General features: G+C 38.2%; 3 protein-coding genes across 3 annotated transcripts; 1 reads left to right on the forward strand and 2 right to left on the reverse strand.

Annotated features, from left to right (window-relative positions):
* The first annotated feature begins 1,642 nt into the window (after positions 1 to 1,642).
* LOC142984067 (uncharacterized) lies at positions 1,643 to 3,177 on the forward strand. The gene is made up of 3 exons (XM_076131378.1): positions 1,643 to 1,648; positions 1,733 to 1,788; positions 1,878 to 3,177. The coding sequence occupies exons 1-3, from the start codon at positions 1,643 to 1,645 to the stop codon at positions 3,175 to 3,177; spliced, it is 1,362 nt and encodes a 453-aa protein (XP_075987493.1).
* A 3,174-nt stretch (positions 3,178 to 6,351) lies between these two features.
* On the reverse strand, positions 6,352 to 8,971 carry LOC142984190 (uncharacterized). The gene is made up of 4 exons (XM_076131619.1): positions 8,948 to 8,971; positions 8,531 to 8,576; positions 8,306 to 8,361; positions 6,352 to 8,217 (listed from the first exon to the last, which is right to left on the reverse strand). Exons 2-4 carry the CDS (start codon positions 8,534 to 8,536, stop codon positions 6,894 to 6,896), a joined length of 1,386 nt encoding a protein of 461 aa, XP_075987734.1. The 5' UTR covers positions 8,537 to 8,576; positions 8,948 to 8,971; the 3' UTR covers positions 6,352 to 6,893.
* Positions 8,972 to 12,151: 3,180 nt separating this feature from the next.
* LOC142984148 (U-megalopygitoxin(8)-Mo12-like) lies at positions 12,152 to 13,069 on the reverse strand. The gene has a single exon (XM_076131561.1). The coding sequence runs from the start codon at positions 13,043 to 13,045 to the stop codon at positions 12,170 to 12,172; it is 876 nt and encodes a 291-aa protein (XP_075987676.1). The 5' UTR covers positions 13,046 to 13,069; the 3' UTR covers positions 12,152 to 12,169.
* Between the last annotated feature and the right edge of the window lie 109 nt (positions 13,070 to 13,178).

The raw sequence follows: 13,178 nt of genomic DNA on the forward strand, positions 1-13,178 counted from the left end.
TATTTAACTCAGGTTATTTAAGTTAACTTAGATTAGTTTTGAACAGAAAACAAAAGTGTTTCGAACAGCTAAAATGAAAGGTATGACTAAAAGCACAAAACAAACAATGAATTTACAACTTAAAACACTGAATAAAAAGATTTACATTACATGCATACATAGCTCTAGACTTCTAGACAACAAAATGACTACATCAAATAAAATCGTGACCTTGAAAACGCCATTGGCCGTCTACGCGTTTGATTTAATGATCAATGATCATTCGATTTAGGTAACGGTGTTATCACTCATGTCACCATGAGAAAAATCTGGAGTCTAGATTTTGGGTCTTTTTTTTAAAGTGCCAACAAAACAAACAGTACATATCGATAGATCTAGCCATTTGGAGCAATAGTTAGTATGGCACAAAAGTTATGCGATTGTAGGTTCACTTGAAAACAAGTTTCAAAAATGTATGGATCATAAATGGTCTCCTATTATTTATTTTGGTCAATATTTAACAATTTATGAAAGAGAAATAGATAGGTAAATTATGAAAACAAAATACGCTGCTGCTATACAAGGGTTTTCTTCAGTTATAAAAGAGAAACTAGGTCTTGAGTCCACCACGCTGGCCAAGCGCAGGGACTTTGCATCCCTTCAAGATTAGACCTCTAGTACTTTCAGGAATGCAAGGTTACGGCAAATGTTTTTACAATTATTATTCTAAAATATGCCCCAGTCTTTAAATAGAAGAAAACTGGTAACAATCTTAAACAATTTATCGTATAACTGTGATTCTCAAGACCTTCCTACTAGGTATTAAGATAACGGACTGGAGCCTTGAAAGCTCATTTGTCAATACTTCAACGACCGGAAAGTAACGAGTACTCCTTATTATCTCTGCTTTTATTCGTTTATATCGGTAATCTACCGGTTTTCCAAATGGTTTCTCAATTACTGCCTTTAGTTACTGAGACTTTAGCAGCAAGGATCTGAACTAGAATTTTTTTTTGTCCACTTCTGTTTCAAAATCCGATGACTTATTTCCATTACTTTCTACTGCTTCAATCGAAGTCTTATTTGACTAAACAGTAGTAAACCACAGAAACAGCCCATTTATTTATCGACAACCAGAGGAGAAAGAGCTTTACAAAAATATGTGGGTCAAGGATTTTGTTTCTGCTCAGGATCGAACCTGCGGCATTGTTGTCAAGACCTTAACCGTCCTTGTCGTTAAACATCTTCTAATTATTGTGTTCAATTCATTATTACCTGCTATCAATCCACAATGTAACTATTCACAACACACACATACACACACACAAACCACCTCTCACTCTTGTCACATCGTGTTAAAGTTCAAATTCGTGTGACAAGTAGTGTGACAGATGTACATACAAGTTGTTTGATAGAAAGCTATTGTAAAGGTATGTATAAATACTTGCACATGTTAATATGTTACCATTCGAAGCTCAACACTCATATACAAACATTCGAATCAGGTAAGGAATGAGGAGATAAAGATCAAATCAAATACTTATAAAGTCATCTGTCAACAAAAAAAAAACAATGTTCTTCAAGTTAACAAGCCAATATTAATATAATTTTCTTTTGTTTCAGATTTAACAACTCTTCATAATCAAGAGTATCTTTTAGAAAAATGAAGGTAGAGAAATACTTCTTATAATTTTTAAATGTTATTAAAAGTTAATTGGAAGAATAGTTTTTAATATTACTTTATTTATTTCAGGTGTTTATATCTCTCTTATGTGTCGTGTCGATGGCGCTCGCCGAAGCTCCTCTCGGGTTAGTTTTAAAACTGTGTAATAACTTAATTTCTTCGAATGAAACTATTTAAACAAGAACCACACGCTCAAATTCTCTTAATATTTCAGTGTCGGATATCCTTCAGCGCGCTCCTCACACGATCACAACCACGAACATAACCACGACCATGACCATGGACACGATGACAGTCATGACTTCCAACGATCTCTCTCCCAGGAGTACTTACCTCCTGCCGCTCCCTCCTCTCGCAACGCTCCCTCTACTGAATATGGACCTCCGAGTGCGAGAACATCAAGCACAGGATCTGGACTCTCCCAGACTTACGGACCTCCCCATGCTCGCAGCGGACCATCTCAACAATACGGTGTTCCTAATGCGAGGTCTTCAGCTCAGCACACACCAGCTGCCAGAGCTCTCTCCACTGAGTATGGAGTCCCCAATGCTCGCTCCACTCCATCAGGATTATATGGAGCTCCTGCCGCCAGGAGTCGCTTGTCTCAAGAGTACGGTGTACCACCTGTAAGCTCTGATATCGCAAGGACTCCGTCTGCTCAATACGGTCCACCAGAACTGCGCACTCCTTCAGAAGAATACGGTGTACCTTCTCAGCGCAGTTTCGATCATTCTCCTTCCCAGCAGTACGGTCCTCCCGCCGCTCGCAACTCGCAGTTCTCCAGAAACTCAGCTCGATCTGGTGACTTTCACGACAGTCACACCACTCCCAGAAGCATTGCCAGGTCCATCGCATCAAGCAACTCACGTTCTTCCAAAGGTTCCTCTCAGTTCGGAGCCCGTTCCTCTCCACGCAGCCACGGACCTGCTTCTGCCAGGAGTTCAGGCTCATACTCGCAGGAGACTGCGGCTCTGTCGCAGACGTACGGAGCGCCGAGCCAGCGCGATGTGTCGGAGAGCTACACAGTGGCGAGTGCGCGAGGCGTGTCTCAGGAGTATGGCGTACCTGCCAGCCGTGCTGCTGAGCACAAGACCGGCGCCGTCGCTTCGTCTTATTCTGCTGCCTCTGCTAGGTCTGGTCTCTCCGACACGTACGGCCCTCCCTCGTTGCGCGACTCCATGTCCTCAGAGCACGAAGGATACTCTTACGCCAGAGATGGAGTCAACGAAGAACTCAACCAGGAGCCTGCTAACTACGACTTCGCGTACAAAGTGAACGACTACGAGTCTGGAAGTGAGTTCGGCCACACTGAGACGCGACAGGACAACAGGGCTGAGGGATCATACTTCGTAGTGTTACCTGATGGCACTAAACAGGTGGTAGAATACGAGGCGGACGAGAGAGGGTTCAAGCCCAGGATCTCGGTGGAGCCGGCGGAGCTCGCTCGCTCTGCGGGCTACGACGACAACGCCGCTGAGCTCGTCGACGCGCGCCAAGCTGATGGACCTTACTGATCGAGACACTATAATAAATGATAAGTTATTTTGTTATACTGGCGATGTGCGTTAATTAGCGTGTTTCCGGTTGAAATTGTTTTTTAAGTAGTGAAATGGCTACCTATGTGAATTATTTATTAATAGCAAAAGAAAAATGTAAAAAAATTTACCTAGTAGAGTTAAGTCGATGTGTGATCTAGATTTAGTGCGATAATTAAATAATGATAACACTCATTCACCTTTTTTAATTGTTTTAAAAACGATTTATTATTGCCAATACAGTAATGACGTGATCGAACTCTCCTAAGAAAAACAATCATCTAAGCTAGAAATGTCGCAGGATAATAAATAAAATGATGAAATCTGAAAAATTATAATATTGTTGACTAGACGCCAATGTAACATAGCAAAGTGCGACGTATTGCTCAATGTTATTAGCTGCTTAACGTTTATTTCATGAGAGATATTTTCAAAATTTTATTCAGTCAACAAAAAATATGTACATTGTACAGTACTACTCTATAAAATAATTAAACGTCGTTCGTATTACCTCAAACAATAATTGCAAAAACTAAATTGCGCAATATTCTTGTAAGTCTAGGGTTCACTTATGGATTAAGCTAGTTTTAATGTTCTTCCAATTAAGTAAAAAAAAAATCTTGTTTTGAGTTTTCATTAATATGATGGATAACAAGTAACTGAAAAATACGAATTCAAAATTTTGAAAGGATTGTCTTTGACAGTCGTACTGATGAAAAAGGCTTTTGTAGACTATTCCTTTTAGCTTTGTGGGTGCGTTTATACTGAAGTGGAACCGGGTGGAACAGATTGGAGTAGACTGCGAACTGACCAATTATTTTTTTTTTGTCGTATGGTTAGTGGTCAACTTAGTGTCAAAGTTGTTCAAGCCGCCCGAGAGGCATTGGCATGGCTTAACGACTGTTTTTTTAGTAGGTAACAGCCGAGACCGACTTTTTACGAGCCCTCCGAAGCACGGAGACGCCTAGCTCAATTACCTCTATGCGGTCACCCAACTATGGAATGACCGCGCCAAGAGGTGCTTAACCCACGGATCGTTTACCGACCGGTGAGCTCAACTGGCTATGGGCGCTTCAAATTAAACTGACCACTCAAAGTGCTCGAAATCACTTCAATACTTCAGTGGAAATAGTGTCATTGGTCAATTCTCAATCTGCTTCCGCCGATCTCCGCGTCTGTGGAAACGCATCTAATCGGCAAATGCTACGTTATGGCGGTCACTTACGCTACAATGTATCGTAGAGGCCGACCTGTATATCTACATACTTAATCGTGTATGGGAGTAAACCTGTTCAATTTATCGAACTACAGAAGTGCGATTCTCTATCAAGACATTTTGTATGCACATCTGATCAGCGCCTCTAGTGGGTGCTGTGGGAACTATTTTGGGATTACATTTTAGATGTCAAACTCCTCGAAATACATAGTACCGTCTATAGAGGATTGACAGGGCATGCAGTGCAAGATCCAGTGCTACTTAAATTTTCGTTTTACAATAATGTATGATAATAGCTGATGGCTCTGGTTGTATAATTTAGTGTCTGCATGATTGTAGCTTTGTAAAACAATACGAAATATTGTGATTCAATCTAAATCCTTGTGGGCTATTTGTTTTTCTCCAAGGAAACCATAACTTGTCAGGTTTTGTCTAACACGCATACATTTTTTTATTTAGGAGATAGCATTTTGTATAAGAAATTATAATCAATGCAATTAAAACAACACTATATTCGCTTAGCCTTTGTTCCAATTTTGGAGTCGGCTTCCAGTCTCACCGGATGCAGCTGGATACCAGTGTTTTACATGGAGCGACTGCCTATCTGACCTCCACAACCCAGTTACTTAGGTATTAACACTATACCCTTCGGTAAGACTGGTTGTCAGACTTTCAAGCTTCTGACTACTGTTAATGACTGTCAAAGATCTTTGAAAATGACAGCCGGGACCCACAATTTAACGTGCCTTCCGAAACACGGAGGAACTCGATATGTATAAGATGGTCACCCATCCACGGAACCACCTCGGCAAGCGTAGCTTAACCTCAGAGATCGATCCGTGCGGCTGTTGTCAACTAAGCCACGAGCAAATCTACGGCAAATCTACGTTTTAATTGCGGATTGGAGGAATCCGCAATTAAAACAACACTGTTTTGAGTTCAATAAATAAATAAACTCAAAGTTTGCTGTTTGTTTGTTTTTTAGTTGCAGTCAAAGTAGGTTTGAGAATTTTCTCTATAATCAATCAATCTACTAAAATCAATGTACAGTCAGCTCCATAAGACGCTTTACACCTTGACATTTTCAAAACCTCCCTATTACCAAATGTTAATAAATATTGTTGTAAATGACGTTTTCTCGATGGAATAATATGCAATACTGTAAATATAGGGTTTCGAAAGATTGAATATGTTCAGCGATTTTTGGAGCTGACTGTACTTTATAGAGGGCCTAAGAGTCTTAATTTTTCCCACTGAATGAAGGGACAGACGTCGATCTGGAAAATAATAAATCACCACATTCTACAGTCGGTTTTCATAACCAATTTTGTGTCAAAACTAAGCCGCCTATCCTCTACTAGAAACCCTTTATAAAGACCTAATACATAACATTATAGACTTACCCTCTTATTCATAAACACACTATAAACCTATTTTAGTTAACCCTAGAAAGATAACCATATTTTGACTGCCACAAAAGATAACCATGCGCTTTAGAGGCGTACGATATATTAATATTTTTTTTTAATGAACGAACTTAACTACAACTAACTAAAAAGCTAACTAAAAAGGACAGGTAGATACGCGCGCTCATTAGAAAGAGACAGCAATTTCAAACGGACGCGGGCGCCTCTGAGGCGTAGGTTATCTTTCTAGGGTTAAAAAGCTACTATAATACATAGTAATATGTTTTGTCTCTTTCATTTCGCTAAGGAGTGAAAGAAACAAAACACTTTATAATTTGCCTTTCATAACTTCATATATTTTTATGAATAAGAGGGTTAGTATAAAGTTGAACTATGAAAGGAATTTAGAAATTTCTTCATTTGGCAAATCTACGATCGAATTAGAAACATTATATTTATGTAGTATCTAGGTTATGATGCAGTGAAGGTAAGTTTTAAAAATAACAATCAATTTAGACGAAACTATTCTTTATTATTGCACTAAGAAACTACATCACAAAGCAACTTAACACTATGAGGTACATTTTACATTTTTTTTACACATTTTTCATTTTGCTACTTTATAAATAAATAACTACTGAGTATTTTACAAACACGTTCCATTTGACATTGCCGTTTATATTTTACATGAACATAATATTTTCCAGACATAATCGAATGAGAAGTAATTTGGTTCTGAAGAGATGGTTTAAAGGAAAGTTTTAAATTCTAAGTAAAGATCTAAAGAAAATAATTTTTAGTTAAAAAAATAATAACAAGAAACTAAACAAACACTACAAGCTGTCTGGTTAAGACTTGTTGGAAAACACTTATAATTTAAGAAACTAACCAAAATAATTATTTGCTTTATAAAGTTCCAAAAGTTTACGTACTGGAAAATAATACGTAACTTAATATAGGTCAAACTAAAAGTGATGCTATTATAATAATATCAAATAAGGTCTAAAAAGAACGGACTGTTATTTTTGAAGATACGAACACAAATTACTTGTCGTTTGTCTTGGATACTGAGATCAGTAAGGTCCATCAGCTTGGCGCGCGTCGACGAGCTCAGCGGCGTTGTCGTCGTAGCCCGCAGAGCGAGCGAGCTCCGCCGGCTCCACCGAGATCCTGGGCTTGAACCCTCTCTCGTCCGCCTCGTATTCTACCACCTGTTTAGTGCCATCAGGTAACACTACGAAGTATGATCCCTCAGCCCTGTTGTCCTGTCGCGTCTCAGTGTGGCCGAACTCACTTCCAGACTCGTAGTCGTTCACTTTGTACGCGAAGTCGTAGTTAGCAGGCTCCTGGTTGAGTTCTTCGTTGACTCCATCTCTGGCGTAAGAGTATCCTTCGTGCTCTGAGGACATGGAGTCGCGCAACGAGGGAGGGCCGTACGTGTCGGAGAGACCAGACCTAGCAGAGGCAGCAGAATAAGACGAAGCGACGGCGCCGGTCTTGTGCTCAGCAGCACGGCTGGCAGGTACGCCATACTCCTGAGACACGCCTCGCGCACTCGCCACTGTGTAGCTCTCCGACACATCGCGCTGGCTCGGCGCTCCGTACGTCTGCGACGGAGCCGCAGCCTCCTGCGAGTATGAGCCTGCATTCCTAGCTGAAGCTGCTCCGCGGCTGCCTGGGATGGAACGGGCTCCGACATGGACCGAACCTTTGAAAGAACGCGAGCTGCTCGATACGAAAGCTCTTGGGTTGCTTCTGGCAGTGGTGTGACTGTCGTGAAAGTCACCAGATCGAGCTAAAGGCACTCCGTATTCTTGAGACAAAGAATTACCGGAAAATTGCGAGTTGCGTGCGGCGGGAGGACCGTACTGCTGGGAAGGAGAATGTTCGAAACTGCGCTGAGAAGGAACACCGTATTCTTCTGAAGGAGTGCGCAGTTCTGGTGCACCGTATTGAGCTGACGGAGTCCTTGCGATATCAGAGCTTACAGGTGGTACACCGTACTCTTGAGACAAGCCACTCCTGACGGCAGGAGCTCCATATAATCCTGATGGAGTGGAGCGAGCACTGGGGACTCCGTATTCAGTAGAGAGCGCTCTGGCAGCTGGTGTGTGCTGAGCTGAAGACCTCGCATTAGGAACACCGTATTGTTGAGAAGGTCCGCTGCGAGCATGGGGAGGTCCGTAAGTCTGGGAGAGTCCAGATCTTGTGCTTGATGTTCTCGCACTCGGAGGTCCATATTCAGTAGAGACGGCGTTGCGAGAGGATCCGAAGGATCGAGTGGCAGGGGGGAGGTACTCTTGGGAGGGAGATCGTTGAAAATCGTTGGTGTGGTCGTGGCCGTGGTCGTCTTCGTAATTGTAGTCGTAGCCTGATCGAGCGGCAGCATACCCCTCACTACAATATAGAAAGTTTATTGTACTTATGGCTGTTCAAAAGTGGAAATCTATACATGGAAACATGAAGTCGATGTAGAATAACTTACCCGACGGGAGGTTCGGCGAGTGCCAGCGATAATATACTAATGAGGGGTATTAATACCTGAAACAAACCAGTTTTATCGTAAGACATAATTATCTATTGTAAATGTGAATGTTTTGGAAATATTGCTACAATTATAATGGAATATCAGTTTAATATGACTATTCTTGCGGATACAAAGTAAACTCAGTTATGTAAAAATACAACAAGTAGCCAGTTGATAACTTACCTTCATTTTTTTAAGAAACTAATTTGAGATCGATGTGCAAAATAATCTGAAAAAGAAGAACGTACGTTATTTAAATGTCGATTTTTGAATCGTTAACGATAAGTATACTTTGATATTTTTATTTTCTTATGGTATTGAAGTGATACGAATGACAAAAGATGCCCAAAATCAGCAATTTTGAAACGAAATTGTTCAAGTAATAAGGATAGCAAATGTGTTTCTTTTATAGGTTTCAGATGTTGCCTTGCGGAGAAATATGAAAACTTCTAATCTGTTTAAAATTGATTTGCAAAACTAAAACTTAGATCGATTTCACTTGAAAATGTACGTAATTTTATATACTTTTAAAGGGGAAAAAGGGAGGTTTTTATTAACGAAATAGTCTCAACGGTCTTTAAAGTAACTTTGTCATCTTACCTAGGACGAATGACTCGAAATGCGTGTTGAGCTTCGAATGGTAACATATTAACATGTGCAAGTATTTATACATACCTTTACAATAGCTTTCTATCAAACAACTTGTATGTACATCTGTCACACTACTTGTCACACGAATTTGAACTTTAATACCTCGTGACAAGAGTGTGAGGTGGTTTGTGTGTGTGTATGTGTGTGTTGTTAATAGTTACATTGTGGATTGATAGCGTGCGTGTGACGACACTTAAAGATGTGATTCTGTAACTGTATCTTCACGCTGCACCGATAAATTTTGAGAGGTCAACAGGATTTGAAGGCTTTTAACTAAGAGATTGGGCTTTGTTCTAGAATCTGGCTTTAAATTGCTTTATTTAAAACACGCCTGAAATTCGATTTGTTTGTAGCTCTACAAACGGTAAAAAATGGTGGTAGAAGACTTGTCAAGAAATTGATCAGAAGAAAATCAAAATGTTGATTTTTTACCTGATCTTTCATAACAAAATATAATGGCATTCTTAAAGAGCAAGCCGTGGGTTTCTTGCCGTTTCTTTTTGGGTAAATAGATTTTTCGAAACTGCCAAAAAATTCTAAAATGTGACTTTATCAAGTACTTTGTAAACAGTTTACGAAAGATGAGATATTTTTAATTTGAATTGAATTTGATGGTCGTTTAAGTGAAGTGATGTTTTATGTGGCAAGTCAAAATTTTGCCCTAAATGTATTGCGTACGGCGTACAGACCTATTATAATTTATTTACACTGCAACTTTATACTAAATTTGCTGTGGTGCAAAACTAATTCAAAGTGTTGCAACATGAAATTGGATTTTGGTTCGTCATAACGTTTATTTATGGGATATGATGTCGTGAGACTGCAAATTAGGTTTATGGCGCATTATTGTAATAGATAAACATGTCTACACGATGAAATTTGAAGACACGGTATTTGTTTTTAAAGGTAGCAAGGCTCGGTATTTAATATTCCACTGAAAACTTGTCTTTTGTTTTTCGTGTTTAAAAGTGCAAAACCAATAAAGGGTTATCTTTTAGTAAATATTTTATTTATATTTCTACGTGTGGATATGGTCGGTCGTAAATTAAATTTCTGAAAATAGTGACTGTTCTCACAAAACCTGTTAAAGTGCCGTACAATTTATTATTATAGCTGCTGGCGCATCATCTACCCATGATTTTATTACCAGGCTGCTGTAGGCTACATAGTCAGTGGATTCAGGAAGTGACCGGACTAGAAGCATAATTACTCTTAAATAGTACCTTGATTAAGCAAAGATCCAAAACCAAAAAAAAACCAAGATCATTTCTAGATCCAAAATATCCCCATACATCGCTCAAAACAAAATCCTTCATGAACAACTGGTAAGGCTTATAAGGCTTTCTTATTTACATCTCTTATCCTGTTTCTTACCTATTCTTGTCTAAGTCTTACGGATAATCTACATTACCATATCATTAGCTTAGCCTTCAGTCTACTTACATCAATTTGAAGTCTATTCAAATAGTTAATCAATTGAAAGCCTTTCAAAATCTGGACTAATTGTTTACGACATCTTTTAAAACACTGGCCATCATCTATTGAAAAGCTAGAGCATTATCAATTAGGGGCAAGGACGTTCTTGATTACGAAGATAGAGCCTTAGAGGCAAACAAAACGTTTGTAGAGACACGATCAAACAAATGACAATTCGTTACACAAAGACTAACTTTACAATGCATCTGAGTTGAAAGAGATTGCTCTATCGGGAAATAGAGCTTTTGTTTTTGGTGTCTCTGCTGATGTTGTTATTATGATAGCGTGATGGTTTGTAATTCAATTTGTTTGTGAGAAAATTTCCTTTTTAACATTATTAGTTTTATCGAGATTGGTTGAGTAGTTATGGAGATAATTGGTTTTAAAATATTTTTATTTGGCTATTTGATATGTAAAGTTAAAATCTTAGCTACTTTTCACAAATTAAGTTATGCATTTAATATAAGCTTATTTTGTAAGCAATAGAAGGCCTAATCGATTGTTTCCTTTGTTGGTTTTTACAAGATTTTACGTTTATAAGGAGCTGTTGTACTAATACGTAGTAAAAGTTTAAGATATGATTCTTGCATGAATGGCACCAGATTTTACTCCTGACAAATTAAACTAAAGAAAAAAGCGGTAGCTAAACAAAACTCTAATTGTAGGTGTACAAATGTTTGTCATATTTGAGTGCCTATTAATTCAATCATAGCAATTAGTACGTATGGCGAAAAACTTAATTGTTGCGGTAACTTATTGATTTATTATTTTCTACCTAATGGTATTTGTGACAAAACTGTCCTTATCTATACCACACGGCTATCAGTATATGCCATGGGCTCAAATCCCACTTGGCAGAAATATTTTGTATGACTAAGAATATTGCTTTTCTTTTCTTTTCTGAAAACCTCTGCTACGTAGTACTAGTAGTCATTTAAATCGTTAGAAAGCTAACTATTACTAAATAATTAATAAATTTGTTTAACTATTACTAAAAAAAATAGGACTCCTAAACACTGAACTGATTTGGTTAATCTTCGTTTAAGTTCACGGTGTAATCACACTCTATTAAGCTCTAGGGCATCAAATGAAAAGTTGTCTTACAAATGATAGACATTTTATTACGCAACCCAGTATAACGTGAGCTCTTTTGACTAAATAAAACTGTAAAGTAATAGGTCAAGTTATGTTGGTAGATAGGTGATCGAAATAAATGCAGCCGGTCTATGGGAATAAAGAAAATCCTTCGTTTAAAGTATGGGAAGGTTTTTGTGAAGGTCAAGGTCTAGTGAACCATAGTTTAAAGGGTTTTTAAGGTCGAAAAGGTTTTGATCTCTATTTCAAAATGTTACCTACAGGTTATTATTTTTACAAAATTGGGGGTAACTATTATGTGTACTCTGATCAACCTGGTTAAAGTCCAGAAAAGTTAGCCATAATTTTATTAAATCCTTTTTTAGAGGCTTAACTTTTTTATCATTTACCTACAACTTTATTTTCTTGTCGCTATTGGTCTCCATGGTTATTTTATATACCTAGGTACACATGAATTTGCTTTATTTATGTTAACTGAAAATACCTTATAATAATATCTTCTTTAAATTATTCTTCTACAAAACATTATTAATATCTTGTATTTTAATTGCTTTTGGGGGAAAAAATAAAAGAACAAACGAATCATCAACAGTTTTATTCCTACACCGGTAATCCAGTTTCTTTATCATAAACTCTCAAAGTTGCATCAACATGAAAACCGAATCTAATCGTCTCCAAAGTCGTTATCTCATTACTAAGGCCACCACTATTCATCACTTTTTCTATACTGGGTCCCCAAAAGTGATGTCCTCTGAATGATTTCTTGAAATTCACAGCCACATTACCTCTTAAAGACGCTTGGTGTATCACCTCTATCTCCAAATAACCGGCACTTGCCGATAAAACCGCTGTAACAGCTTGTCCCGGCTTTAATTCCGTCTCCATACCGGTATTAGCTCCTATAGTTACGGTTTCTGATTTCTCCTCACTAGTTCCCCAATTTGTTGTGTAAGAAAAACCGGTAGTTCCCGACGCTTTTGCAAATAGAAGATTTACGTCGTAGGATATCTCCTGAGATACGGTTATCTCTTTTTCTTTGGACCAGGATGTTGTCAAAGTATTTTGTATGGAGTGAGAAATACCGGTATTCACTTTTATCGGTTGGTCTGATAAATTTTCGAAATCCTGTGACAACACTACAATTGGTTGTTTGGAAATGCCTTTCACTCTTACCGATTTGATTGATAGTACTCTGGACACTTGTTCCCACTTGTAACTCTTGTATAAGTCCCCCCATGGGGTAGGACTTTTGAGGTAAATGTTCCTAGGTCTCTTCCCATAATGGTTTGTTAAAGCTTCAAAGAGATTCTCGTTAGTAATGTCGAATAAATTGATGTCTTCTTCAGTGACCACATTCACTTCTACGCCGGAATATGTCAACGTCACATTATTATTGTTATCAACTTCTACTTCTATAGAAATTCTTGCTGTTATTACTTTTAAACAAATTAGAATTATAAATAGTTTCAAGTCCATATTTCGGTCTACTACTTTACAGTGGAACTGTTGAATTAAAATGACAACGTTTTTATATTTTAGTAATGATTATATTTGATTAAAAATTGGATGTTTGACCTTTGTTACTTCTTGATAATATTTCCTGTAACTT

The sequence above is a fragment of the Anticarsia gemmatalis genome, chromosome 26 (assembly GCF_050436995.1).
Source record: "Anticarsia gemmatalis isolate Benzon Research Colony breed Stoneville strain chromosome 26, ilAntGemm2 primary, whole genome shotgun sequence".
Classification (NCBI taxonomy): Eukaryota; Metazoa; Arthropoda; class Insecta; order Lepidoptera; family Erebidae; genus Anticarsia; species Anticarsia gemmatalis.

Excerpts from the sequence above, each read along its gene's own strand:
- LOC142984067 (XM_076131378.1), top strand. Across the intron at positions 1,789-1,877 it reads CTCGCCGAAGCTCCTCTCGG|TGTCGGATATCCTTCAGCGC; the intron begins GTTAGTTTTAAA and ends TTAATATTTCAG.
- LOC142984190 (XM_076131619.1), bottom strand. Across the intron at positions 8,218-8,305 it reads CTCGCCGAACCTCCCGTCGG|TGAGGGGTATGCTGCCGCTC; the intron begins GTAAGTTATTCT and ends TCTATATTGTAG.
- LOC142984148 (XM_076131561.1), bottom strand. The coding sequence starts at position 13,045 with ATGGACTTGAAACTATTTATAATTCTAATTTGTTTAAAAGTAATAACA.